Below are 25,957 nucleotides of genomic sequence, written 5' to 3' on the forward strand. Positions count from 1 at the left end.
GTCTAAAGTCACCAGCCAAGCATTCTTGCCCAGCATGGGCAGAAGCTGCTGCAAAGTCAGCATTTTGAATTTTGGAATGTCCAGGTACGTGTTCAAAATCGATAAATCCCCAATATTGGCCACCAGGCCTTGTCCTTTCTGGGTACCAAGAACAGTCTTGAGTAAAAACCTTGTCCTTTTTCCTGTTCTGGTACTGTCTGAATGGCCCCAATATCCATGAGGGACGTAACCTGTTTCTGTGCCTCTGCCCATTGATTTTTTGGCAGATCTGGCCAACCATTTGCCATTGGCAGAGTGCGGAAATGGAATCTGTATCCCTGTGATACAATGTTTAGTACCCACTTGTCCTGGGTTATCAACTGCCAATTTTGAGCAAAAAGTGCTAATTTTCCCCCTATGGATGCTGCCAAAAGATAAGTGTTTGGTGTAGGCAGAGGGAAGTCATTTGGATTGCTTTCTGTAGGTTTGCACTTTATCTCCTCCAGATTTGGAGGTTGATGCGCCCCATTGCTTTGACCTGTATGAATCTTGCGCCTGGTATCTGGAACCCTTAGGGCATCTGGATTTGCCCCTTTGAGCTCTGTCTGACACAGGAAAGAACCAATTTTTTTGTAGGCCAGTGTCTACCGAATCTTGGTGGCTGCACTTGTAAGAAGTCTTTAACAGTTTGCATAGACTTAGCTTTGTCTTCCATTTTCTTTAAAACCTCTACTGCCTTAATACCAAACAGAATCATGCTGTAAAGGTGCATCTAGCAATTTAGCTTTAACATGATCAGGCAAATGTTGTTCCTTTAACCAGACATGCCTCCTAATCACAGATCCAGTAACTGTGACCCTGCAGGAGGCCTCTAAAGAATCAAAACCACATTGCAAAGTATGCTTTCCAACTTGTTCAGCTGCATGCAATAATTCATGTAATTCTTTATTTTCTGCACATTCTGAAATCAACATAATTTTCTGTTTCAGCAATCCAATAAAATGTTGTTGGTACTTAAGCATATGAAATCGACAGTTTAAGGCCCTGATTGCCAAGGTTGCAGATGTCTAAACCTTTTTTCCCCATCTGTCCAGTGCTCTTGAATCTCTGTCAGAGGGGGTAGGATTTTTAGCTGTTGAGGCCTTAACTCCCTTTGGACCCTGTGAAATAGTTTCAGGATCAGCAGCAGGGTTTCTAAATAAAAAATTATGGGAGTCATGGACACTGTAATATCTGTCAGGCTTACTGGGAGCCGGAGGTAAGGAGTCAGGGGTCAAGCTTGACTCCGAAAACACATCATCCACAATGTCTAAAACAGGGGAAATGTCTAAAGGCCTGTGCTGAGGGAGAAGAAGGAAATCCCTGAGCCTCTTTTTTGATTCTGAGAAGTCTTGACTCTCCCAGTGAAAATGCTCCCTCAAAGTATGCAAGGTTTCTCCAAATGAATAATCCTCAGGAGGAAATGCAGATGGAATAGACTCCTCTGCATCAGAATCCTCATAGGGAGGCATAGATAATTCCTGACCAGAAGAGGAATCAGAAGAAATAGAAACCTGATCTGAAGATTCATAATCTGTGTCTTGCCTAGGCCTCTAATCTGGAGGGGGATGGGTACCCCTGATCAAGTTAATAAGGTCTTCAGCCACTTTGATCATCTGTTTTTTAGGCATAGAGGCCTGTGCACGTGACTCTTGTGTCAGTTTTTTAGTTTTAGAAGTTGCTTTTGTCTTTGGTTTTGCAGTTGTCGTCGGTTTGATATACAAATGTTGAGGTCTGAATACACCCTCAGAAGCCGGTGCCTGCTCAGTGGCTCTGGACCCATCCGAGGGAGATACTTCTGTCGGTCCAATACCTTGAGTATCTTGCGGCATGCTGGACTCCACGTGGGTGTTGGTAGAGGCCTGTGACTCTAAGGTAGCGGGTATCAGGGACTGCGAAAGCGCCTCACTGAGTACCGGCAAATCGGCGATTGGCTTAGGAGAAGCTTTGTCATTGGTTTTGGATCTCGACTGCCTTTCTCTGTCCTTTTCTTTGCATTTTTTATGTACTCCGGTAGTCGGATAGCTATCCGACGACATTTCTAGGTAATTAAATCTGTTTCCAAAATATTTTGATGCAAAAATATACCGCCGCTTAATAGTGTGTTGGTTAAATCTAGCACAAAACCGACAGCCAGGCACGTTGTGATCAAGGCCTAGGCAAGGAATACAGTATAAATGGAAATCCTTATGAGGTATTTGCTTCCCACAAGTAATACAATTATTAACTTTTTCTGACATCAGTAAAAAGCAAGAAAAAAGTTTCCCCAACGGGGTACTTAGCTTTAGTGAAGACTTTGGTTCTGAAACTCAACTCGAATATTTCAGTAGTCGGCTGACCGGCACTTGTGAAATGCTTCTGTTTCGGGCACCGCGCGGCAAGAAAGACTGAAGAAAATGGCATTGACTGCATGTTTTATATCCTTGACGACCTGACATTATGGAAGAGAAGACAGCAACCGACGCAGAACCCAAGACTTTGGAATTCAGGCTGGCTGAGGGCAACCTGCCAGCAGATTACCCAAATGTAATGACTGCAACAGTGAAACACGAAAAATATCAGGTTGAGGAGACCCTGGAGAGGTGGAGATATGCTCTAGAGAGGAGAGGAATGAAGGTCAGCTGGACTAAGACAGAATATATGTGTGTGAATGTAAGGGAGGGTAGAGGAATGGTGAGGATGCAGGGAGTAGAGATGGTAAAGGTGGATGAGTTTAAATACTTGGGATCAACAGTTCAGAGTAATGGCGAGTGTGGAAGAGAGGTGAAGAAGAGAGTACAAGCAGGGTGGAGTGGGTGGAGAAGAGTGTCAGGAGTGATTTGTGACAGACGAGTACCAGTAAGAGTGAAAGGGAAGGTCTACAAAAGGGTAGTGAGACCAGCTATGTTATATGGGTTGGAGACAGTGACATTGACAAAAAGGCAGGAGTCAGAGCTGGATGTGGCAGAGTTAAAGATATTAACATTTGCAATGGGTGTGATGAGGGTAGACATGATTAGGAATAAGTATATTAGAAGGTCAGCCCAGGTTGGACAGTTTGGTGACAAAGCCAGAGAGGTGAGATTGCATTGGTTTGGACATGTGCTGAGGTGGGATGCTGGGTATATTGGGAAAAAGATGCTAAGGATGAAGCTGCCAGGTAACAGGAAAAGATGAAGGTCTAAGATAAGGTTTATGGATGTGGTTAGAGAGGACATGCAGGTGGTTGGTGTGACAGAGCAAGATGCAGAGGACAGGAAGAAATGGAAACAGGTGATCCACTGTGGCGACCCCTAACCGGGAAAAGCCGAAAGAAGAAGAAGAAGAAGATAGTTCTATCATGCTGTGACATTACTGGAGTTGGATTTTCTACACTAAATCCTTCTCTTTGCAGGTAATCCATAACTTTAGTTTATATTTCTTTAACTTCTCCATTGCTAATCTTCTTTTCAACTTTACCCTTTTGTTTTCTTAGTCTTTGTTTTGTGAAATTGTCCGTATCTGGATGCATTTGCCTGTATTTCTCTTCAAATATCCTTAGTGTTATTTTTTTGTATCGATTAGTTTTGTTTTCTTCTTTGTATAAATACTGCACCATATTAAATCTCTTTTAATTCCCCTTGTCTATAGTTGCTCTTCAGATGTCTCCCACTCCTCCTGTTTCTCCTTACTTTGGGGATTTGTTGATCCATCGTGCTGTGACATAACCTGTGTTAGACATTCTACACTAAATCCTTCACTTCACAGGTATTCCATAACTTCAGCTTCTATTTGTTTAACTTCTACTTTACTAATCTCCTATTCTATGTTTCACCTTTGTGATCTTATTTTTTGTTTTATAAAATTTTCCCTATCTGGGAGCCTTTGCCTGCATTCTCTTCAAATATCTTTGGAGCTGCTTTTTTGTACTGATTAGTTTGACTTTCTCCTTTGCAAAAAATTGCATCATATCAGATCTGTCTTTCCTTCCCATGTCCATGTTTTTTTTTATACGTTTGAAAAATCTGTAGATTCTGTTCTTTATATTCGCACTTCCTGAGTTGCTTCATTTTCCAAACGTACCACTGTTTCTTGGTCTATATAGTGCCCATCATGAATCAGTTCTACTAATGAGCATCTATATCACATAACTGAAGTTTTAAAACATCAAATCTGATATGGTCGAGACCATATCATTGAAGTTTTAAAACTTCGAATATGTAAAAAAAAAAAAAAAAAAAAAAAACAACTTAGCTAAATGTTTCAAGAAGGGGGGCAAGCCCCCCTGCACCCCCACTACTTAAATACACCAACCCCGAGATCGCACTACAGTGCAGTAAAGGGAAATCTTCCCTTATGGAGATTTCAGTTAAAATGTTTGATGTTTCAAAACTTCAATGATATGGTGCCGACCATATCAGTTTCGAAGTTTCGAAACTTCGACAAATCAACATAGACCCTACTAATGAACACAATTTTGCATTTGTAGCTTTTGACAGTTTTTCTTTTATTTTTTTCAATCTTTTTGAATATCTTCTATCTGGAAATTCTGGGATTCTTGCACAACAGTAACAAAACATAATTTCTTTCGTATCCCCAAAAGTCTACTCTGTCATCTTAATGCCCGAGTTGGCCTACATGTTGTTGTGTTTTTTGTGGACTTGTACTTCCTTCTACAACAACGGGGCTATTGCTCTATAAAGCATCCCTAGATTTGATTGTTTTTCTTAAGCAATTTTGTACATGCAGGTCGAATTTAAGATCATCATCCACTATAATTCCTAATATGAGAAGTAATTTCAGTGGTTGTATTAGCAAGAAAGAGGGCTTTATTTTTTTTCATGAGAGAGGGACTTGGGGGGAAAAGTAGTAGTTTGTGTTTTTTTTTAGATTTGAGCGTGAGCTGTGAGATACAAAGCCATGTTTCAGTTGCTGTTAAAGCTTCCTGAGTAATTTTTTGGAGGTGTGCCACACTGTCAGATGTGCAAATGAGTGTGGCATCTGTGTACTATATTAGGGAGGCCTGTTGTGTGGATGTGTGGAGGGTGTTGGTGAGAATAGAGAGGTTCATAGAGGTTCATAGATTAGTACTAGACTAAGTGCCCTTGTGGGCCATTTTAAGCCTAGCCAATTGCCCCATGTGAGAATTAAACCCTGCACCTTGTGTCTGTAAGGTAAACACTGTAACCATTATGCCAGCCTAAAGAGGAGAGGACCAAGGACAGAGCTTTGTGGTACACCGGTGGTGACTGGAAGGTATGGTGAGAGGAAAGAGTGTAATTTTACTGACTGATGCCTACTGGCTGAGAGAGAAAGACCTAACAAGGACATCTGAAGTAGAAGTTTGGTGTGACAAACTGTTGAAGGCTTTAGACAAGTCTAGAAATAATGAAGGGACTAGTTTGCCATTACTGCTAGCTTAATGGACAGCATCATTATAGGTTAGAACTGTAATGTCAGTACTATGTGAAGGATGGAAGCCATGTTGTATAGGGGATAGGAGTTCTTTCTGCAGGAGGCAGTTTAGCAATTGTTTCTGAATACATTTTTCAAGTATTATGGAGAGGGGGGATAAGACTGCTACAGGTTTAAAGTTAGTAATGTCTGTGGAACTTCCTTATTTGTGCAGAGGGATAATCTGTGCCTTTTCTAGAGATAGGTAATGTGGGATTCATGGATTGACATACTTTTTAAGGATTGAGACAGGGTACATGATACTATTCGGTGCTATTTTAAGGTACTCACCTGGAAGGTCTTCAGGTGAAGTATAGCATGGTTTGAGCTTAAAAGTAGTTGTATACAGGATGTGGGCACAGGTGTGAAGGTGAAAGCAGATGTGGTAATACATAGCTGCTTGGCAGAGTTAGGATTAGATGCTAGGGAATCCTTGGTTACAGATGCTACACTATCTATGAAATAAGAGTTGAATTGTATTGTCGTTGCAAGTGATGAGTTATTGGGAGAGGGGTTAGGGCTAAATTTATGGCCAGGCCACGAAATTTGCTTAATGGATGTCCAAAATTTTTTAGGGTTGTATTTACTACTATTCTGTAAGTTAGTACAGTCTTTTGTCTTCATTAATTTGCTTTTTGTGTATGACAGTAAAGCATTCTGAAGTTTGTTTTAAGATATTGTGGCATAATTTTATATTTTTTGCCTGTCTTTCCATGCTTCTTCTCTGTCCTGCATTAGCATTCTACTCTTTTTGGACAGCCAAACTGTGTTTTTTGTTTCAGTCTCTTCCTTCTAGGAGGTGCAAGGCTATTAAGGATATCTGTATTGAATTTGTTTACATCACCTAAGGGGAGGAATTTTAAGAAGTTCCAGTTAATAAATGGTAGGGTAGTAATGAACATTTCTGGGTTAGACTTGGACAGCATGCATTTTGTTTTATAAACATGCTGGTTAATTGGATGTGTGAAATGTCTGGTTGTATAGACTAGGCGATGATCACTGAGAGAGTCTGACATTGTACCGGTGGTGGCGAATTTAGTAGGATCTGATAATAAGATTCAGTCTAATAGGGAATTTGATGCCTTGCTATAATGTATTGGGCTATTAATTAGTTGTGTGAAACCAAATAAGTTCACACTAGATGTAGGGGAGTTAGAGCTTATGTCCAACCAACTGACATTGACATCACTTAGCAGTATTACTTTTTGTGGAATTGTTATGGATATCCAGTGTAGGATATCTTTCAAAATGGCTATAATGACATCAAGAGGGATGTAAAGAACATAAATACATATTCATGTATAGTTGTTTAATTTCAGGAACATTGTAACAAGCATTGATGAACTGAATTTTGGTATTGGTTTGCTGTAGGGGGAAATATTAAAGCAATACCACAAACGTCCGTCTTTATATGGTCATTACTGATGATATTTCGGACTCATTTATGCTGGGTTTAAGTCAAGTTTGAGTTACAGCTTCTGAAAAAAGACATAAATGTGTGTTTGTTTTCTTTAAATTTTTGGTAACATTAGTATGTATGTCGGTCATATTGGTTTTCTGGGTACTAGACAGCTTCAAAAATCAATTGAGATGAGGAGGGATTCAGAAAATTGTGAGAAGGAGTAAATCTAATCTGAAAATAGCGAGATATCTCCAAAAATGGGTTCATCTTATGTAGGGGAATCAGGCCTGAAAACAGGACTTCCAAAATAGGTCCATTTGAGAGGTCTGTGTCATGACTGTCTGTGGCTGCAGCTTTTTCTTCTGTACGTGAAGATGACAGATTTAGATAATGCTATGAAAATGTATGAGAAATGTAGCCTTTTGTAAGGAATTGCTCAAGTTTGCCTCATATATACAACTTGTGAATATCGATGTGCATTCTCAAGCTGAGTTTTTTCCAAAGTTTCCAGAGCAAACCAGTTCAAACCAATGTGTTTGCCATGACATGTAATGTGCGATGAAAAACATTTTTGTCCTTTTATACACTCGGAGCTTAACAATATGAATATGTACGTGTCACGTCCACAGTTTTTGCTTACCTGGACTGTTTGCCGATCTGGTATGCCACTGTAGACAGATATATGGGGTACCTGCTGACGGACAGTGCTGTTTGTTGTGCTGTTGTTACTGTTGGTTGTTGCTGTGGTAGAGGTGGTCGGAGGCTGATCATTGTCCATGGCTAGAAAGGTAGAGCTCAGGGGTCTTAAAATGAAAACCAGACAAGGTGGCAGAAACCCAAAACAGATCTTCAACCTAAGATAACAAAAATAAATTTACATGATTATAAAACAGGAGAAATAACTGTAGTTTATATTAAACTCAATGACTGCATTCTGGAATACACATGAGGAATGCAAAGAGAAATTATGATTTTTATGGTACAGATAAAACGGATGCATAGAAAAATTATGAGGTTTAACAAAACTATGTGACATAAACCTTTCCCATAGTTAAGCCAGATTTCTAGGTTGCATTCGTATCATATCTGACAACAGTGGCTATAATAAACTGTATCTTTTTTGAGTGCTAAACTGTTAAAGTCCCATTGTACTTGGTATTTAAGTAGCTTAGTTTGTCTGAAATCCATGGTTTGGGATGGAACAAAATAAGAATGCTTATATCACTGTTTGTTAAGCTTTGTGTTAAGCTCTTTGCATAGCCATTGTAACCAGTCTTGGCTGAAAATGGGCTTTAGTGGTCTTACTCGTCTACCCAAAATATACACAGACAGACAGACAAGCAGATAGACAGACAGACAAGCAGATAGACATATAGATAGACGGACAAGCATACACAGATAGACAGACAGATAGATAAATAGACAGATAGGTAAACAAACAGATCAGTTGATCCAAAATTGAACTTGGAGAGCAGGTAGATTAAACAGAGCTAACCCCAAAGTGCTGGGCCACGGTATCTGCCAACTTCACAATCCACAATTGAACAGCAACATGAATGCTGCTTAGATAGTGGGGATAGAAAAGGTCAGGTGGTTGATGGATGGCTCTTTTTCATTTTGAGAAGGGTGTAGGAACTTCTGGAGCAGACATAGCCTGAAAGAGAAGCTAATCTCTGGCAAAGCAAACAGCACCCAAAAGGTCATGCAGACTTACTTCATGGTGAGCAGACTGTGTCTACGTAGCAGCAAGTGTATGGTCCACATTACAGACTACAGTGTGAAAAAATCGTATGACAGTTGTTGGCCCATTGGCTATCACCAAACGTCTGGTTATTCAAAGACTGCCAAACCTATAATACAAAATCTTTTCTTGGTAGAAAGAACCCAGTGATGTTGAATACAAGGTGCTAGTAAGACATGGAGAATTAGTAGGTCTGTACCTGACTGTATTGAATGGTAGTGTCTGAGAATAAAAAAATGGACTACAGATAAATGAAAGCAACCTGTTTGTCAAGACAAAATGTCCAAAAAAAAATAGACACAAACTTTATTCCTCTTTTTTTCTCTGTCTGTCTCTCTCTCTCTCTCTCTCTAAAAAAAAGTACCTGGATCTGTAAATTAGTTTCTTTTGTTGCAGGGCATTACTATAAGTGCATTATTTATTCTAGTCTAATGGCTCATTCCTAGTGTTTTCAAAAGTTTGCAGTTATACACATATGAGGCAAAGAACATTTGCTTCACTGTATGAAGGCAAACTTCATTCTATTGCACTCTTAAAAGGATTTTACTGTACATTATAAACAGTCTTGAAGTATAACTTTTAACCTCTTAGTGTAAGAATTCCAGACAAAGCCAAAAATGATGGTGGGACAAGCTGCTCTGGTGCCACAGAGGGAATAAGCCCTGACTATTGCATAGCTGAACTGGGTTTGATTACTGGCTTGGGCAGCTGATGGACAGCTGGGGAAGGGATGGGTGTGCATGTCCTAAGGTGGGAGGGCACACACTGATATACTCCTTAAGGGAAGACATGGTCCAAAGAGGGGAGTTGCCCTCAGATGTAATCAATGACTGTTGGGGTTGGGGAATGGGAGTGTGTAGGTCATTAACAAAAAAATCCTCTCTGGACAGAAGCACAGATGAGCTAAGCCCCCAAAATATCCTTAGGATCCATACTGGAGTATGCCTGGGTTAGGAGGGTTGTGACGCACTTGGGACTGGGCCAGTAAAGATGAGTTCAGAGTGAGCCACAAAAAATAATGGGGGACAGAGCCCAAAATCTGAGCTGGATTTTAAATATTGCTCTTATAAACTTAGAAAGTTGCTAGAATAACATGTTTAGCAGTAGAGTACATTTTCTGAAGGATATAAAGTCTGAAACTCAAATATCTGTCATTATTTAGTGACTGCAATCCTCAATGATTTTTTCCAGAAAACCACACATTTTATAAGGGACAGACCATAAATACGAGGAAAAAATCTGGACATTCTGCAGCATTCTGGACAGTGGAGAGGAATGATTTTAAGATATTTGTCAATAAATGTAATTTCTCTGTTTATTGGATTTTCTAGTCTGTGTGCCTCCAAATCTCTCTGCAGAAGAGCAAATTAGCAAGGGTCTTAATTGTTCAGTAGTTGTTTGTTGTTTAATCTGCACTTGAGAGCTGCTTTTGCTGTGCTTTTACATTAAGAAATTACCGTAAAAGGCATCTTGTGGCAGAAGGTGTTTACCTGGTCTCTTTGAGGTGGTAAGCAGGGCAGAAAACCCAATGTCTGGTTATTTATTGGCTACAGGACAAAGAAGTCAGTTTTTAAGCTTTTACTCTCCTCATGGAGCTGACCACCAGGTTGAGGCAGTTAGCAGTGCCCTGTAGAATCAAATGCATAGACAGTGAAATTTACCTATAAAGTTAGGATATGAAATGAAACCTGTGTGGCATTGTGCAGAAAGAAGCTTAAAGCAGCTAACTTGTGTATCGGATAGCACTAGCATATCGGGTTCCTATCAGAAGACCGAAAACGCAATTTGTCGAATGCATCTTGGTCGAACTTCAAATGTCAAAAATGCAAAATGACGAAGCGACTTTTAAGTGAATTCTTTCCCTGGGAAAGAAGTTGCTTGGTCGCTTCCGTCACTTTGCCGTTTTTGCACTGTAGTGCGATCTTGGAATTGGTATATTTAAGTGGGGGGGGGGTTTGGGGGGCACAGTCCCCCACATGGGGGTGTGTGGTGGGCAAAGCCCCCCACTTAAAATAGTGTTTAGTGTGTGTGTGTGTGTGTGTGTGTGTGTGAGTTTTTTTTTTTGGAGCTACGATTTTTTTTCCCTGGAGAAAAAAAAAAGCGCTGTTCTGGTAGTTCGCTCATTTACGTTTTCGCTATTTTGGGTTTGATATAACAGCATTCAATCGTTTGATCATTTACTGTTATAACATAGACCTTAGCATATTCTAGCGTTATATAACATCCTGCCATTAACCCCAGAAACTACCAAACTACCCTAGGAGACCCCTGTTAAAACAGTATCCTTAACCCGAAACAGCCAACCCTATTACAAGACTACACAACATGGATATGCAATTTCCAAATGTCCCTGTGGCCAGGCTGGTAGATTTTGGCATCCTAAGACAATATAGCAATTTTCTCATGTTCTCAGATAACCAGTTAATTATTAAAGAAAATAACACTGTATGCAAGAGATGTAAATACACAACTTCTTTGGAAGCAGAAATCTTGCATACAAATGAGGTTGTTAGAAATATCATCCGTCGCACATACCATTCACCACATAGAAATTGTCTTATGCTGAGGCACTTAGAAGAAACCTTCCCAAATCTCAAAGATCTGTAAAGCCACCTAATGACAGCACTGCTCCTCAGCAATCACTAAAGCAACACCAAAAGCAACACCAAACATCTCACATAACCCTACATCTAATGGTCTCCAAAGTGCAAAAGGCCATAAGGCAAGCATACACTAGCTAATAAGTCACTGGGGACTATATTGTATGACACACAGATGCTGCATTCACCAGGTTGGACAAGCAGAGAAGATAACAGTTAGTTGCCTATTTAGAGCCAGGATCCGCAATATGCCACATGGACTCAAGTTACTGTACTCCAGGTACCAATATGATTCTATCATAGCTCATGTAGGTGTAAATGACCTGAGGCACACCTCACTGGACTATATGAAAAGAAACATAATGGATCACTTGGAATATGTGCCAGAGATAGGTATAATCCTTGCAATGAGCACCAAGGATGATGTCACAGAATGAACATAACATTATTGATTTTAATAATTGGCTTAGATTCTGGTGTCTCTACAGGGGATCCAGTATCTGTCATCATGGGAGAACATGGTCAAAAGAACACTCTACATAGCCCTTATCAGACCTTTCACTGAATACAATGCCCTCCCCTGACACGTAACTAACTAGATGCATGCAGAAGTTGGAATGCCCTCAAATGTTTCTCACCAGGAGAATTCAGGGCAAGAATACCTTTCCTAAACTGATCGCTTAAAGGCTCTGTCTCTGTCTTTAGTCTACTACAGGCTGCTGAGAGGGGATCATTGCTTGGCTTACAGGGCTTTCTCAGACCCAGCACTGATGGATCTGTTGCACACTTGCAAACCAAACAACATCAGAAGCACTAGATCCATGGATCTGAACTTCGATTGTGACATAAGCAAAACACGCTAGAGAGAGAGATCTGTGTCCCAAAGCATCTCCACACTATGGAATGGTCTCTTCATCCATGTAAAACAGAGTTCATTTCTGACCATATTCAAAACAAGACCTTGACAACTGGATCAGAACTTGTCTGGCCCCCCATGTCCATTATGGATAGAGGTAGTCAAGAAGAAAAGTATTAACCTAACTAATATCCCCCCCTACAAATTTTTAGCTACCTGCCTACTAACATGCCCCCACCCCAGTATGATACTTGGGACCCAAATGTTTTCAAGTGTGCGGCTAGGCTTGTAAGGCCGCTAGTGGTTGTTAGCCTAGTAACAACCCATGAACCTATGAATGAACAACAGTGCCTCTTCAATAATACTTGGCAGTGGATAGATACCTGTTATAGTTTATTTCTGCTACTGTTTACTTCAGTGACATAGGCTTTATACTCCTCTAAATCTCAGCTTGTCTATTTCAGAGATGAAAACATGAACTAACACATAATACACAATATGTATTTTCCTAAATTTTTCTTGCAATTGCTGCACATTTAGGATAAGTAAACAAACTCCTACAACAGAACAGATATATATATATATATATATATATATATATATATACATATATATATATACACACACACACACACACACACACACATATATATATATATATATATATATATATATATCTATTTATATATATGCATACACACACACAGACACACACACACACACACACACACACACACACACACACACACACACACACACACACACACACACAAGCAGATATGAAATAATATCCATTAACAATTACAAATAGAACAGTTGATTAGATGATGGAATCTCTTCCACTTTCCCAAGGAAAATATTCTGGAAACAAGTTTAAAGGCTTCCTTAAGGACCGAAAGCAGCTCTAGGAAGGAGCTCCCTCAATACAAAATCAAGGACATAGCTTCTGGACAGTCATTTTAAGACTGCTAAGTCCTGGATGTACCACGGAGGCCTTCTGCTGGGCCAGTAGGGTGTAATTCATGGAGCATCACGGCTGTCTTGACAACAAATTCTATATAAAACACAAAACCACAAACTCTGAACGACAAAAGCCTTTTCAGTTGACCGGAACTCTTCTTTATTATAAAATAACAGTAAAAAAGTAGTAAAGGTGTTAAAATAAAACCCAAATAAACTAAAGCGTTTTTTGTTTAACACCTTGGCTAAACTTCTTCACATACAAAGCACAAGTAAAAAACGTTCTTTTAAATCAATCCAGTAGGTTCAATTAAGCATATAATCAATTAGTAAGGGCTAAAACTATGTATTAAATCCAATCTACTCTGTAGCACTCCGACTTATCTACATCATGTATTATTTTAACACAACTATAATAAATTAACCAGTTTACATAATACTATCTTAAAAACAGAGTAGACTGGACAGTGTCCCTCTTTCTACATAGGAAAGACTGAGAGGCACTTTAGACAAAGGATATACGAACACCAGTATAGTATTAATAGACAGGACAACAACAATATTTTGTCCAAGCGTACTTTAAAACACACTAACCACACTTTCCTTTTTATGGTTATTGAGAAAATAGATCTGAATCCCAGGAGGGGGCCTTGGGCTTTAAGACTCAAGGAGAGGGAGTTACTATGGCAACTGAGAGTAAACACCTTTTCCTACCCTATGTTGAATGATTTTTGTTCCCTGAAATGTATTTTAAAACTTAAAGCATTAACCAGGTAAAAAACATTTCTATGGGTGCATTTAATATTTGACATTTTTGTTGTAATTAATATCAGTGAAGAATTTGTTTGTGTTTTAAAAAGTTTTTATACACAAAGAAATCTGAATGCATTTGCTTATATACTTGCTGAATTTGGATAATGGGAAGTCCATGATGTCATCAACTTGGGACTATTTAAATTGTAAATTGAGCTATTACAAATGTCTGAAGAAGTTCCTTTAATGAAAGGTGATGAAAGTGCTAACAATAAATTTTAGTTTCAAAAGTACGGCATTTTTTCTGGCTGTAAGATTTGTTTTGTTTGTTTTTCCATTTTTTATTTGTTGTTTAGTGTGCTTTTGTATGGAACAGGAAAGAAGTGCCAGTTCACCAGTACTTTATTCTCAGAATAGCAGCTTATCAAGTGAGCAGAATGTTATTGGGAACCTTACCCTGCTTATACAACAGCTTACTAACCGGGTTGATGATTTAGTTGGCAAGATTGCAGCGTATGAAACACTTCCAACTCGTACCAGCAGGCAGAATCTCCCAAATGGAAACATGGTTAATCAACTGAATGGTGTGAGTCAAGGTAATTTACCTCTCAGTAACATTTATTTGGGTCATTTACCTAACTCACAGACTGCACATGAAATACAAGAAATTCCAACTTGAAACAGCCTATTTGAGAGAATGTATACAACTACAACACATTCCTCGGGGGCTTAGACAATGGCATTACCCAACTGGGTTGGTTAAAGATTCCCCCTTTCACCTGGACTTGTTAAAATTATTTGACAAGCAAGGGATTGAATTCCTTAAACTACTTGTCAAAAACAATTTTTTTACAAATGGATGGGCTGAAAAGCGAACTGAACTCATTAGAACAAAGGATAAAACTTGATTCTAATTTTTTGAGATACGTTTGACTTTTGTTGCATCTTTACCAGTATCGATGCAACCATAGAGAAATTAAAAGGAGCAAAAATGAAAAAATAGACAGGGACCGAAAGGAATATGAATCTGGCAGAGCATACCCAGTTCCCCTACTTCACAACAATCTAATGGGACAGTCTTTTCTAACAACGAATCTTCTATAAATACGGCACTAGGGGAAATGCAGTCCATTACATTGGGAAATACTACTGACGGTGAAACACCCAACACCACTGTGGGTTGGAACAACCGACTCAGAGGCCGACAAACATACAATAATGGCGATTTTCAGCAACAGAATTTTTGGAACGGCCAGCAGCAGCAGCAAGTGAGCAGAGCCCAGAACAACAACCAGAGGAACGCCTGAACCAGGAAGCAGAACAGGCGAAGGAGGTAGCAGAGCGGGGCATTATTGGTGGAGCGGAGGGTTCAATCCATCGTGTCAGCATCTGCACAAATTTAAAAGGTGACTTTAACATCTACAATTATACCATGGAGATTGTAAAATCTGGGTTAATCGAAACACTTGTAAAAAGACTTACCTTTGTCCCTTCAAATAGGGCTAATTTGGCAAGGACTTTACTAGACTTAAAATTGTATGCTCGCAAACTAAACCTTAAACTACTTTTTAGGTAACACTTTTTCTGTACTACCAGAGTTTAGGATTTCGAGTGTATTTAATCCCCCATTACAGGTGATTATTGCCCGTTTTGAGAAATCATGTGAGGTTAATATAAGACACCTTTTGGGAACTTCCAGTAATGTTTATAGCAGTAAAAACTTGATGAAAACAGAAGTTCACGAAATTAATGACCTAAGGACAACAGGAGTCAGGGTTATGTGTCCTGATAAAGGGGGAGGATTGTTTTTTATGAAACAGGAGGAATACAAAAACAAAATGAAAGATATGTTGGATAGTGAAGCATATGAGCAGGTCTCGGTTAGTGAAATTAATGGGGCCTATCAGCATATAAAAACAGCGATTAACAACTTGTTTTTGGAGGGGTACATTGATATAGATATACTGAACTATTTGGATATGATAACACCAGTTACCCTGGTCCTATCCGGGATTCCAAAAATGCATAAGAACTTAAATGACCTACCTTTTAGACCCATAATTGATGTTAGGAACTCCATAACCTATGCATGTGCTAAGTTTGTTGATTTGAAAATGAAAAAATTCTTGGAAACATAGAGACAAATCTGCAGAGACTCCTGGCAGTTCTTGGGAACATTGAATAACCTGGAATTTCACCAAGAATACAACTTCATTACAATAGATGTTAAGGACCTGTACACGGTCATTCCCCAGAACACGGGATTAGACTGGGTAAGGGACTTTCTTTTGGAAAAGGGGGCACCTGGTGAGGAGACTGATTTAATTATTACCCCCCTAGAACTAGTATTGGCTAACAATTTTTTCTTATTTGACGGGGATTTATTTTTGCAGAAAACAGGTGTCGCGATGGGGTTACCTTGTGGGGGCACTTTTGCCCCTTGTGTTATGGCCTACTGGGAAAGACATTTGTTATTCCAACATGAAATGTTCAAAAACAAGGTACACTGGTACACAAGGTACCTTGATGATATGTTTTTGATTTTTAAGGGAGATAAAGAAGAGGTCTCAAAATTTGTTGAGGCCATATCCAACATGACCCCCTTTTTGAAATTCACATGTCATTTTGATACTACAGCTATATCATACTTAGATGTGTGGCTTGTTAGGGACATAACACATAGTAGGTATATTACCAAAATATACAGCAAACCTACCTACTCCAATGATTTCCTTCACTACAGCAGTAATCATCCTTACCACCAGAAGAGGGCCGTTGTAAAGGGCCAGTTGGTAAGGACGGCAAGGATGATTACATTGGATGTTGATTTTGAGGTGGAGTGTAAAAACTTGTGGGGGATGTTCACCAGGAGAGGATACCCAATAGATTTATTGGATGAGATTGTTATAGAGGTTAGAAGGAAAAGGGAAATGGGACACTTCAAGCCCATTTTAAATAGGAGAACCTTAAGGGGTGACAAACAAATGGTCTTGGCAGAACACTTATTTAATAGAAAGGATGATTTAGATTACAACATCAGTTTTACAACAACCGTTTCAAGTGATGCCAAACTCCTGAGGGAGGTTATAAATAAAAACTGGGTCATGATTAACGAGGACACTATGGCTAGAAACAAGTTAGGGCCAGGAGCTGGGGTGACATTTAGAAAAGGCTCTAATCTAAAAAACACTATTTGAAAAAGAAGTTAACCTATATGTTCCTAACAAAGGGATGAAGAAATGTGGAAGAGGTTCTTCTTGTAAACATATAGAAACTTCTTCTTCATTTACTAAAGGGAATATTAAATATTCCTTAGAACGAAAATCTGACTGTGGGACAACAGGTGTTATATACTTAGCTAGGTGCCAACAGTGCCCCTCTTTCTACATAGGAAAGACCGAGAGGCACTTTAGACAAAGGATATATGAGCACCAGTACAGTATTAGTAGACAGGACAATAATAATGCTTTGTCCAAGCATATTTTGGAACACACTAACCACACTTTCCTTTTTATGGTTATTGAGAAAATAAATCTGAATCCCAGGAGGGGGCCTTGGGCTTTAAGACTCAAGGAGAGGGAGTTGCTATGGCAACTGAGAGTAAACGCCTTTTCTTACCCTGGGTTAAATAATTCTTGTTCCCTGAAATGTATTTTAAAACTTAAAGCATTAACCAGGTAAAAAACATTTCTATGGGGACATTTAATATTTGACATTTTTGTTGTAATTAATATCAGTGAAGAATTTGTTTGTGTTTTAAAACGTTTTTATACACAAAGAAATCTGAATGCATTTACTTATATACTTGCTGAATTTGGATAATGGGAGGTCCATGATGTCATCAACTTGAGACTATTTAAATTGTAAATTGAGCTATTACAAATGTCTGAAGAAGTTCCTTTAATGAAAGGTGACGAAAGCGCTAACAATAAATTTTAGTTTCAAAAGTACGGCATTTTTTCTGGCTGTAAGATTTGTTTTGTTTGTCTTTCCATTTTTTATTCCATTGTGGTGATGAAATCCTTCTATATTGCTTAGCTCATTAACAAAAGGATTGCTTCTAGGTCCTGGGATGTCATTGTCCCCTTTGGGCAGCCCTCATGAGGCCATTCAGTGAGTATAATGCCCTCCTTTGGCATTTATGTGTCCAGACATTTTAATCAGCTGGAACACCAACAGAGATACCTTACAAAAAGGATAATAGGCTTAAATAAATTGCCCCACATGGAATGCCTTAAAGCCCCGTCAATATAATTAGTCTTTTACAGATTTCTAAGAGGTTACCTGTGTCTGTCATACAAGACATCCTCTGCACCTACTACACAACAGCAAGTCAAACGGCATCAGAAACACTCATTCCAGGGATCTCTACCTGTTTTACAACATCAACAGAACAGTTTGGAGGGACAGGTATATCTAGCGGAAGATACCAGTGCTCTGGAACAGACTCCTCATCCATATAAAACAAAGCTCATCCCTGACCATATTCAGGCATAACTTGGATCGACGTATGGGTAACAGAAAATTTAGCCCAGGGATCCTCTGCACCACAAATGGACATAGGCAGCTCTAAATATTTTAACCCATGATCGGGGACCTTCTAAATATCAATGGTATGATCCTAGTCACTACCACTAGATAATATACTCCATGAATGGGTAAGATTAATCTAAACACTAAATGAAACGGGTAATTTCAAGAACCAAATGGGAAATTTGGCTAGATTTAGAAATGCCCACAAGGGCAGTCAGCCTAAGACTAAGCTATGAATCTATGAAGATCCTTAGACCCAGTATTACTCATGGGTTGTCAACAGATTTACTCATGTGGTCCATCAGGACATTCTGTTCTAAGAGGATAGAAATTTCCTGTAGAAGTAGGTCCTGCTGGACAGCTGCTTCTCAGGCTAGTACTTCCAGTCTGCACAATTAGTACATGACGGTGTAGCTGTAGGATCAGATATCCCTCTCTTCATGTATGTATCATATGATTGTTACACTGTCTATTATTAACATGAGTTTGTCTGTCACCCAGAGGCCATAAAAAAATGGCAATATCAATTTAACACTGGGCTGACTCTTAAAGGTCCAGCTCCCCTGGACCCCGGAATCATCCGATGCCAGCCTAAAGCATGGTTCGTTGTACTAATTGTTAGTGTTTGATTGTTCTAGGAGTGGGTAGATGGGTAGCTTCTGAAAAATGAGATGTGCTCACATAGGATATATCCATTTTCAGAATATCCTGAAGGCAGTGGAAATCTCACAGTATAAGGAGTAGAACTGAAAGTGTTGGGATTCTACCAGGAACATGAGAAACAACCTGCTGCTTTGGAAGACAGTGTTGTGTAGAAATAGGAGTCTTATATGTCCAAGGTGGTCCTTAAGGATTGAGGCATCAGCAAGTGTAACAGAAACTAGAGGGTGAGCATCTTGAATTTTTTCATTCTTAAGAATTTGCTTAGACTGGAAAAGTTCATAATGGACATCCAAGTGCCATTTTTTGGACTAGGAATAACCTAGAATAGCGGAACATGTCTACAGCTACTCAGTCCCTCAAGCAAGCATCCAAGATCAGTGTAATCCAATGACTCTTGAAAAAATAATCCTCCAATAGATATAGTGGCAGTGGGTGAGGGAGGCTAGAAAGAGTAGGGAGGGGTGAGTCTGCAAAATCGGGGGGGAAATCTTCAGCAGAAGGTAAGCCACTTCTTCTGTCTCTTTCCTGCTGCCTGCTGTGGCCTCTTCTAGCTCCATTTCCTCTTCTCCTTTTCTCGCCTTTTTTTTTTGCATGAATTGCTCAGCACTCATTTGCTTCTGATAAGAAAAGTACCACTTAACAACAGCATTTGTATTATACTTGGGGATGGAGGTGGGGGTGGTGGCATAAAACAGTCCCTTCATTGTTTGAACATTCTAACCCTTTAGTTCAAGTGTTTGGAAGACTTCTTAGTATGGAGGACCAATGAGCAGAATCTTATCCACAGAAATAATAAGGACATCTGGCCTCATACATCCTCAGGCAGGGATTGTATCCTGAGACATGTATCCTTCTTGACATTACTTCTGAAGGTCCAGCACTGGGTGATGTACCTATGGCATCATATGAACACTTAATGGCATGCTTGCCTACTTTTATGGGAGGGCTGAATGAGTTTAAGTTTGTTATCACAGAAAAGTCCTGAACAGATTCTGCCTTTCTCTTCCATCTGTTTTAAAACATCCTCCAATATTCCAGCATTAGGTTTTGCATTAATTACAATAATACTCAATACTGCAGGGATATATACCTTTTTACAATAATAGTGGAGCAGTTTGCTTTATTACTTAGCAAGTACTGCTTGTGGACACTACTGTGGAACCCCTCACTCTATCTAGAGAAATAACTGCAGGGTCAGCTATTGGCTTTTACAGAGATGATTGGTCCTTTCTTATATTCATTCAAACAGCTGGATTTTCTGTAGGCAGGGATTTGTGAATCTGACTCTACAGATGCTTTTTAAAAAGCATCTCTGATGGCCTAGAAGACTAGAGCAATGGTGGTAGGCTTGGAGTCTTCTATGTCCACATTTCTCTTGTACAAGTCCTGTATGCCCTTTGAACGCACTTAAAATGTTCGCTAATAAAGCTCAAAATCTCCCCATAGGAGACCCAGGCAGCTATATCTCAAGGGAGAATACATTCATGAGGCAGAGGTAAGGTTCTCATACTCTTCCTTATTGATATCCAGGTCAGATGAGGGGGGCAGGAGAGGGGACCTCTCCTTTTCCTCTTTGCTTCTGTAAAGGGTTCCAAGGTGTTGGGCTCAGTAGCCATCAGCAGTAAGACCTTAGCCATATGTCATGCTAACATACACTTTGACAAATGTTTTGGTAATCCATGAACATCATAGCAGGTGTTTCTGAGAAATTTGTTTCTGTTCATAGATATTTTAGACACAACAGCACAATGATATTAGAACAAAATATTGGGGGATGGGGCTGTATTGATTAGTGTTAGCTGTTTTTAGTGTGTGCTCTTGTGTGAGAGTGTGACGGTAGCAGTAGTATGGTTTGTTAAGTAGGATGTGGTAGCTGGAGAGTAGAGTTGAGAGAAAAAGAAAAGAAAGCCAGACAAGAAGTTGTATAATTTTGTATAAGTAACACTTCTAACAGGGTTGCATTTCTTTATCTATCCTAGTGCAATGGATGCGGCCTACTTTCAGTAATGTAGTGGAGGAAGAGGGTGATAATAGTGACTAGCAGTATAATTACACTTCACATTATATGTTCAATATCAGACATCAGTTAATTATGCTTATTTTAATAATTATTACAGTGTTATGGTGTGCAAACAGAGTGGGGGGGCATAAAATTAAATAAAGTTCTGTAATTATTGTAGGTAATTACTTGCAGGGAAGTAGAAATGTGAATTGCTTCACTGACATTGATGTCAGGGCCTAATGGTTTAGAAGTTTGCAATGAATATGTTGTATTGCCATCTAAAGAATCTGGAGGGGGGATTCTCTCCCTCTTTGGTGAGGGGTTAGGTGGAGAGGTATAGTGGCTGGAGCTTAAAATTTGTCTACCAAGCAATTATGATAATAATGGAGATTTATTGGGTCAACATCTGGTCTCTAGGCATCATTTCTAGCTTAAAGGAGAGGTAAATGCCATATGTCTAGGGGAACTTTGTCCAGCATAATTTCAGTTAACCAGAGCTCTTGCATTTCATGTACTAAAATGATAAAATAGTCTGTAGTCTTACAGATCTCATGAGGTGTAGGCAAAATTCTTCAGGGACCTACATCTGTTGTTAGTACCTGAGATAATGTAGTTGGCCCAGATGACTCATGTTCCTCAACTACTGTCTATATTAGAAGGGATCAGTAAAGGCTGGGATCCAGATGAAACCAAGTGTAGGACAAACAGTGCAAAAACCAAAACTTTGCTGGGCCTAACATCCTTAGGCCTTGGCAAAACTGGTGGGGTCACAACAGCCTCATGCTTTGTTACCCGCAGATTTATTTATGACTGATTTTTTTGGCTGCTCCATCTTTTTGTATCTCCACAATTCTTTGTGAAACTTTCTGGACTCTTGGCCATGGGTAGTGGACTCTTCTGGGGTTTGGGTGGTCCTCCCCCACAGATACAGTAAAGCTTCAAAAGTTTTATTCTAGGCAGGCCTTCAAAGTTCATGGCTGTCTAAGCATCATCTTCTTTCTAAAAGTGGTGCAGTGCTTGCAGGTAGAAACCTGACACCACTCTCCCAAGCAGATGTGATACTGTAGATGGTACTTTTTGGGTGGAATTTGTCTTCTGCAAACACGTTTATTAGTTTCATAGGCAAATACTAACAAACAGTCCACAGACCATTTAACTCTAGTCAATAAAACTTTGTCAAGTAAATTTCTCTTACATCCAAAACAGTCTTTGTGGAAACCCATTCAGTTGTTCAGATTTATTTCAATATGGCAAAGATACTTCAAAGTCTGACATGCAGTGGAAGTTAATTGCAGGGAGAGGGGATCTGCTAAGAAATGATCACAACATAAATTACTAATTTAGTGATGGAGATTTGGGGTTGTTTATGAAGGTATTTGCAAAATAATTTTTTTTGAAGGAGTAGGTGCTCAAGGGGTGAAAAGTAATCTAATCGCCTGAAGAGACCTCTAGGGACCTAAACCTTGTCACCACAATAAACAGAACATGCTGGAGGGATAGAGTCCTGTCCCAGAGACCTCCCATACTGTGGATCAAACTACCTATCTATATCAAATAAAGCTCCTGATTAAAAAACGAGGGTTATGCTACTCAACGCCAGAAGTTTAAATCTCAAAATGCATGCGCTCGAAGCACTCCTCAGTATGGAGAACATCGACATCTGTGCAGTAACTGAAACCTGGTTCAAGGCTCCACAGAGCACCCCACCACTACTGGGCTACAACTCCTAACACACATTTCGGCCACAGAACATGGACCGAAACACAAAAGGAGGGGGTGTATCCATATTCATCAAGGATATCTACACCTCCAGGTTAGTGGTGCAGCATGATACCTCTGAGATCATCCATGTGCAACTAACATCAGGCAAATCTGCAATGCAAATTGTGGCCTGCTACAGATCACCCTCCATGACCCAGGACCACCACTCCGCCTTTCCAGAGACACTGAAAAACATGAAGGTCCTACCGAACACCCTGATATTGGGCGATTTCAATTACCCTACCGTTAACTGGGAAAACTACTCAAGTACAAACTCCCAGGACCAGCGCTTCCTGGAATTTATCAACTCAAATGCCCTGGATCAGCTGGTAAACTCCCCTATCAGAGGTGAAAACATATTGGACCTGGTCATCACCAATATGGGCGACAGGTGTTCCGCACCAGAGGTCAACCCGTCACTGGTTAGATCAGACCATAAACTAATCACTCTGCATGTCCACACCACACCACCACCCCCAACCAAGGAAACCACAGTAAAAAACTTTTCTAAAGCAAACATCACCTTACTTAAGACAGAGGTGGTAAGATTCACAGTCCCCACGCTAAAGGATAAGGCTGCCCAAGATGCAGGAACCTTTACAAATGCACTCTATGAGCACCTACAAGGATGCATGGATCATGCCATCCCTAGCAAAACCAAGACTCACTCCTCTAAGAGAAGGAACCCAGTCTGGTGGACCCTGCCATAAACAGGCTATACGATAGAAAGAGGAAACTAGTTCAGAAAAAAAACAAATCCCAAGAAGGAAAGACATCCCTGATCAGTATCAGTAAGAAGCTAAGGTCCCTCATAAAATCATCCAAGGCTAACTTCGAAAGAAAAATAGCCACGGATTCGAAAGATAACCAAAAAGCCTTCTTTAGCTACGTCAAGAATCTAAGTGGAAACTCGCAGATATGCTTTGAGCTAGTGCAAAATAGCACAAAATATACTGAACCTACTGATATTGCCAACATCCTAGCAGATAGATTCAGTGCAAACTTCACCCCCCTCTCACCCCCAAAAGGGCCCACAACAATACCGGAAAAGTGTAGTGTCCCTGAAATCACAGATGCACAGGTGAAAACAGCCCTTTCAAAAGCCAAAAGCACAGCGTCAATGGGGCCAGATGGTGTCCCAGGCTGTGTCTTGCACGAACTACAGAATGAACTAAAACCCCACCTAAACACACTGTTCAACCTCAGCCTCTCCACAGGCTACATGCCCATAGAATGGCACACAGCAACAGTTATTCCACTCCACAAAGGAGGGGCCACAGCTGACCCTGGTAACTATCGCCCCATAAGCCTGACTAGCCTGGTCTGCAAGGCTATGGAGCGAATCACCATGGAACTCATTAACAAAGACAATGGGAACCTCCAAACACTTGACCTGACCCAGTTCGGCTTTGTTAAGGGCAGATCATGCTTACTAAACCTGGTTGACTTCTTCAAGACAGTCAATAAGGCCATAGATGAGGGGAAGGTGGTTCACACAGCCTACCTTGACTTCGCACAGGCTTTTGACACCATTCCCCACTTAGGAATTATAGAAAAACTCACCAGCCTGAACATAAACCCCTATGTCACGAGATAGGTTGCCAACTGGCTTACAAAGAATAGTGGGCTCCAGGTCCAACTCTAAACCAGTCACAAGTGGTGTTCCACAAGGCTCAGTCCTGGGACCCCTACTGTTCGGCATATACTTCTTAGAAGTACAGGCAAACACAGGAGGACTATGGCTAACCAAGTTCGCCGATGACTGCAAACTGGGAGACATAATTGACTCTGCGGCTGACACGGACATTCTCCAAAAGGGCCTTACTGAGACAGACACCTGGTGTCAAAGTCATGGTCTCAAGCTAAATGCCAAAAAATGCATAGTCATCCTGTTTGGGAAAAACAAAACATCCATGAATTACCCCATAGGTGGCAGCCCCCTTAATACAGAAGAGGTAATAAGAGATCAGGGGACCCAAGTAGATAGTAATCTCTTCTTTGACAATCGTATTGCCAAAGTAGTTAGGAAATCCTTCTATGTAGCCCATCTAATTACTATAGGGTTCACATCTATTAATAAAGAGGTTATAGTGCCCCTCTACTCATCACTCATCAGACCCATCATAGAGTACAATGCCCCATTTGGGATGTACCTCACAAGACACTTCCAACAGCTGGAAAGACCACAAAAGTACCTCACCAAAAGGATTACTGGCCTCAAACATATGTCCTATGCAGCCCGACTGGAAAAACTCCAGCTGTACTCAGAGGCATATCACTTACTCAGAGGTGATCTTTGCCTGACTTACAAAGCCATGTCCAACTCAGAATTGATGGACATGCTCCACCTAAATAAATCCAAGTCACTGCGAGCCACTCACTCTAGTGAGCTAAACCTCGCCACAACAATAAATAGAACATGTTAGAGGGATAGATTCCTGTCACAGAGACTCCCCATATTTTGGAACAAAATTCCAAATTACATCAGGCAGAGCCCCTCACTAACACTCTTCAAGAGAAACCATGATGAGTGGATGGGTAACAGAAAATACACCCCTGGGATCACTTCATTGGCTCTTCTTGACAGAGGCTTAGTTAATTAATCAATGGGGCAGCGAAAGCTGACACACTCTGGTTAGGCTTATAAATGCCCTTGGGCAGATAGCCTAGTACCTACCTAAGAACCTATGAACCTATTAGCACTCTTCAAGAAAAATCTTGGTGATTGGATGGGAGATAGGAAATTCACCCCGGGGATCACTTCTGTGGCACTGCTTGACAGGGGCACAGGCAAACAATGTTCTTGGGTGGTGAAAGCCAGGGTACATTTTTGGTTATGCTTATATAGACCCTAGGGCCAATAGCCTAGTACCTACCTATGAACCTATGAGAGAAATGAACCCATAGCTTTTTTATTTTTAAGCACCAAAGGTGAGGGGTACTTGTTGAGCCACAAACAGTATCCTATAAACAAACCTCTATTGTTTTCTTTTTGGCAAGTGCCATGGGATCTTTTACATCCAACTGAGCTGTCATCAACTCAGGCAGATGGGAACTTGGTTTAACATCTCACACAAAGGATGGGACACTCAGGAGTGTGGCAACTTCTTACGTGGGACACTTAGGAGTGTTGTACTTCCTTATGCTGCTCATTATGCTCCACTGCAGTTGGTAGTTAAACTGTCTGGGATGTCAGGCACATTAGAATTCTAGTCAAACGTTTTCAGCCATTTTCTAGTGTTCTGTCCAGCAAAAT

At 40.2% G+C, this 25,957-nt stretch overlaps 1 protein-coding gene across 1 annotated transcript in view; it reads right to left on the bottom strand.

The window, feature by feature from the left end:
• PHC2 (polyhomeotic homolog 2) overlaps positions 1–25,957 on the bottom strand; it is a 2,832,203-nt gene that overhangs the window by 1,556,787 nt on the left and 1,249,459 nt on the right. The window contains 1 exon segment of the mRNA XM_044063043.1: positions 7,473–7,686. Coding sequence (XP_043918978.1) covers positions 7,473–7,610 — 138 coding nt within the window. The 5' untranslated portion in view covers positions 7,611–7,686.

This window comes from Protopterus annectens, chromosome 2.part1 (assembly GCF_019279795.1).
Source record: "Protopterus annectens isolate FY-2018-M chromosome 2.part1, PAN1.0, whole genome shotgun sequence".
Taxonomy (NCBI): Eukaryota; Metazoa; Chordata; order Ceratodontiformes; family Protopteridae; genus Protopterus; species Protopterus annectens.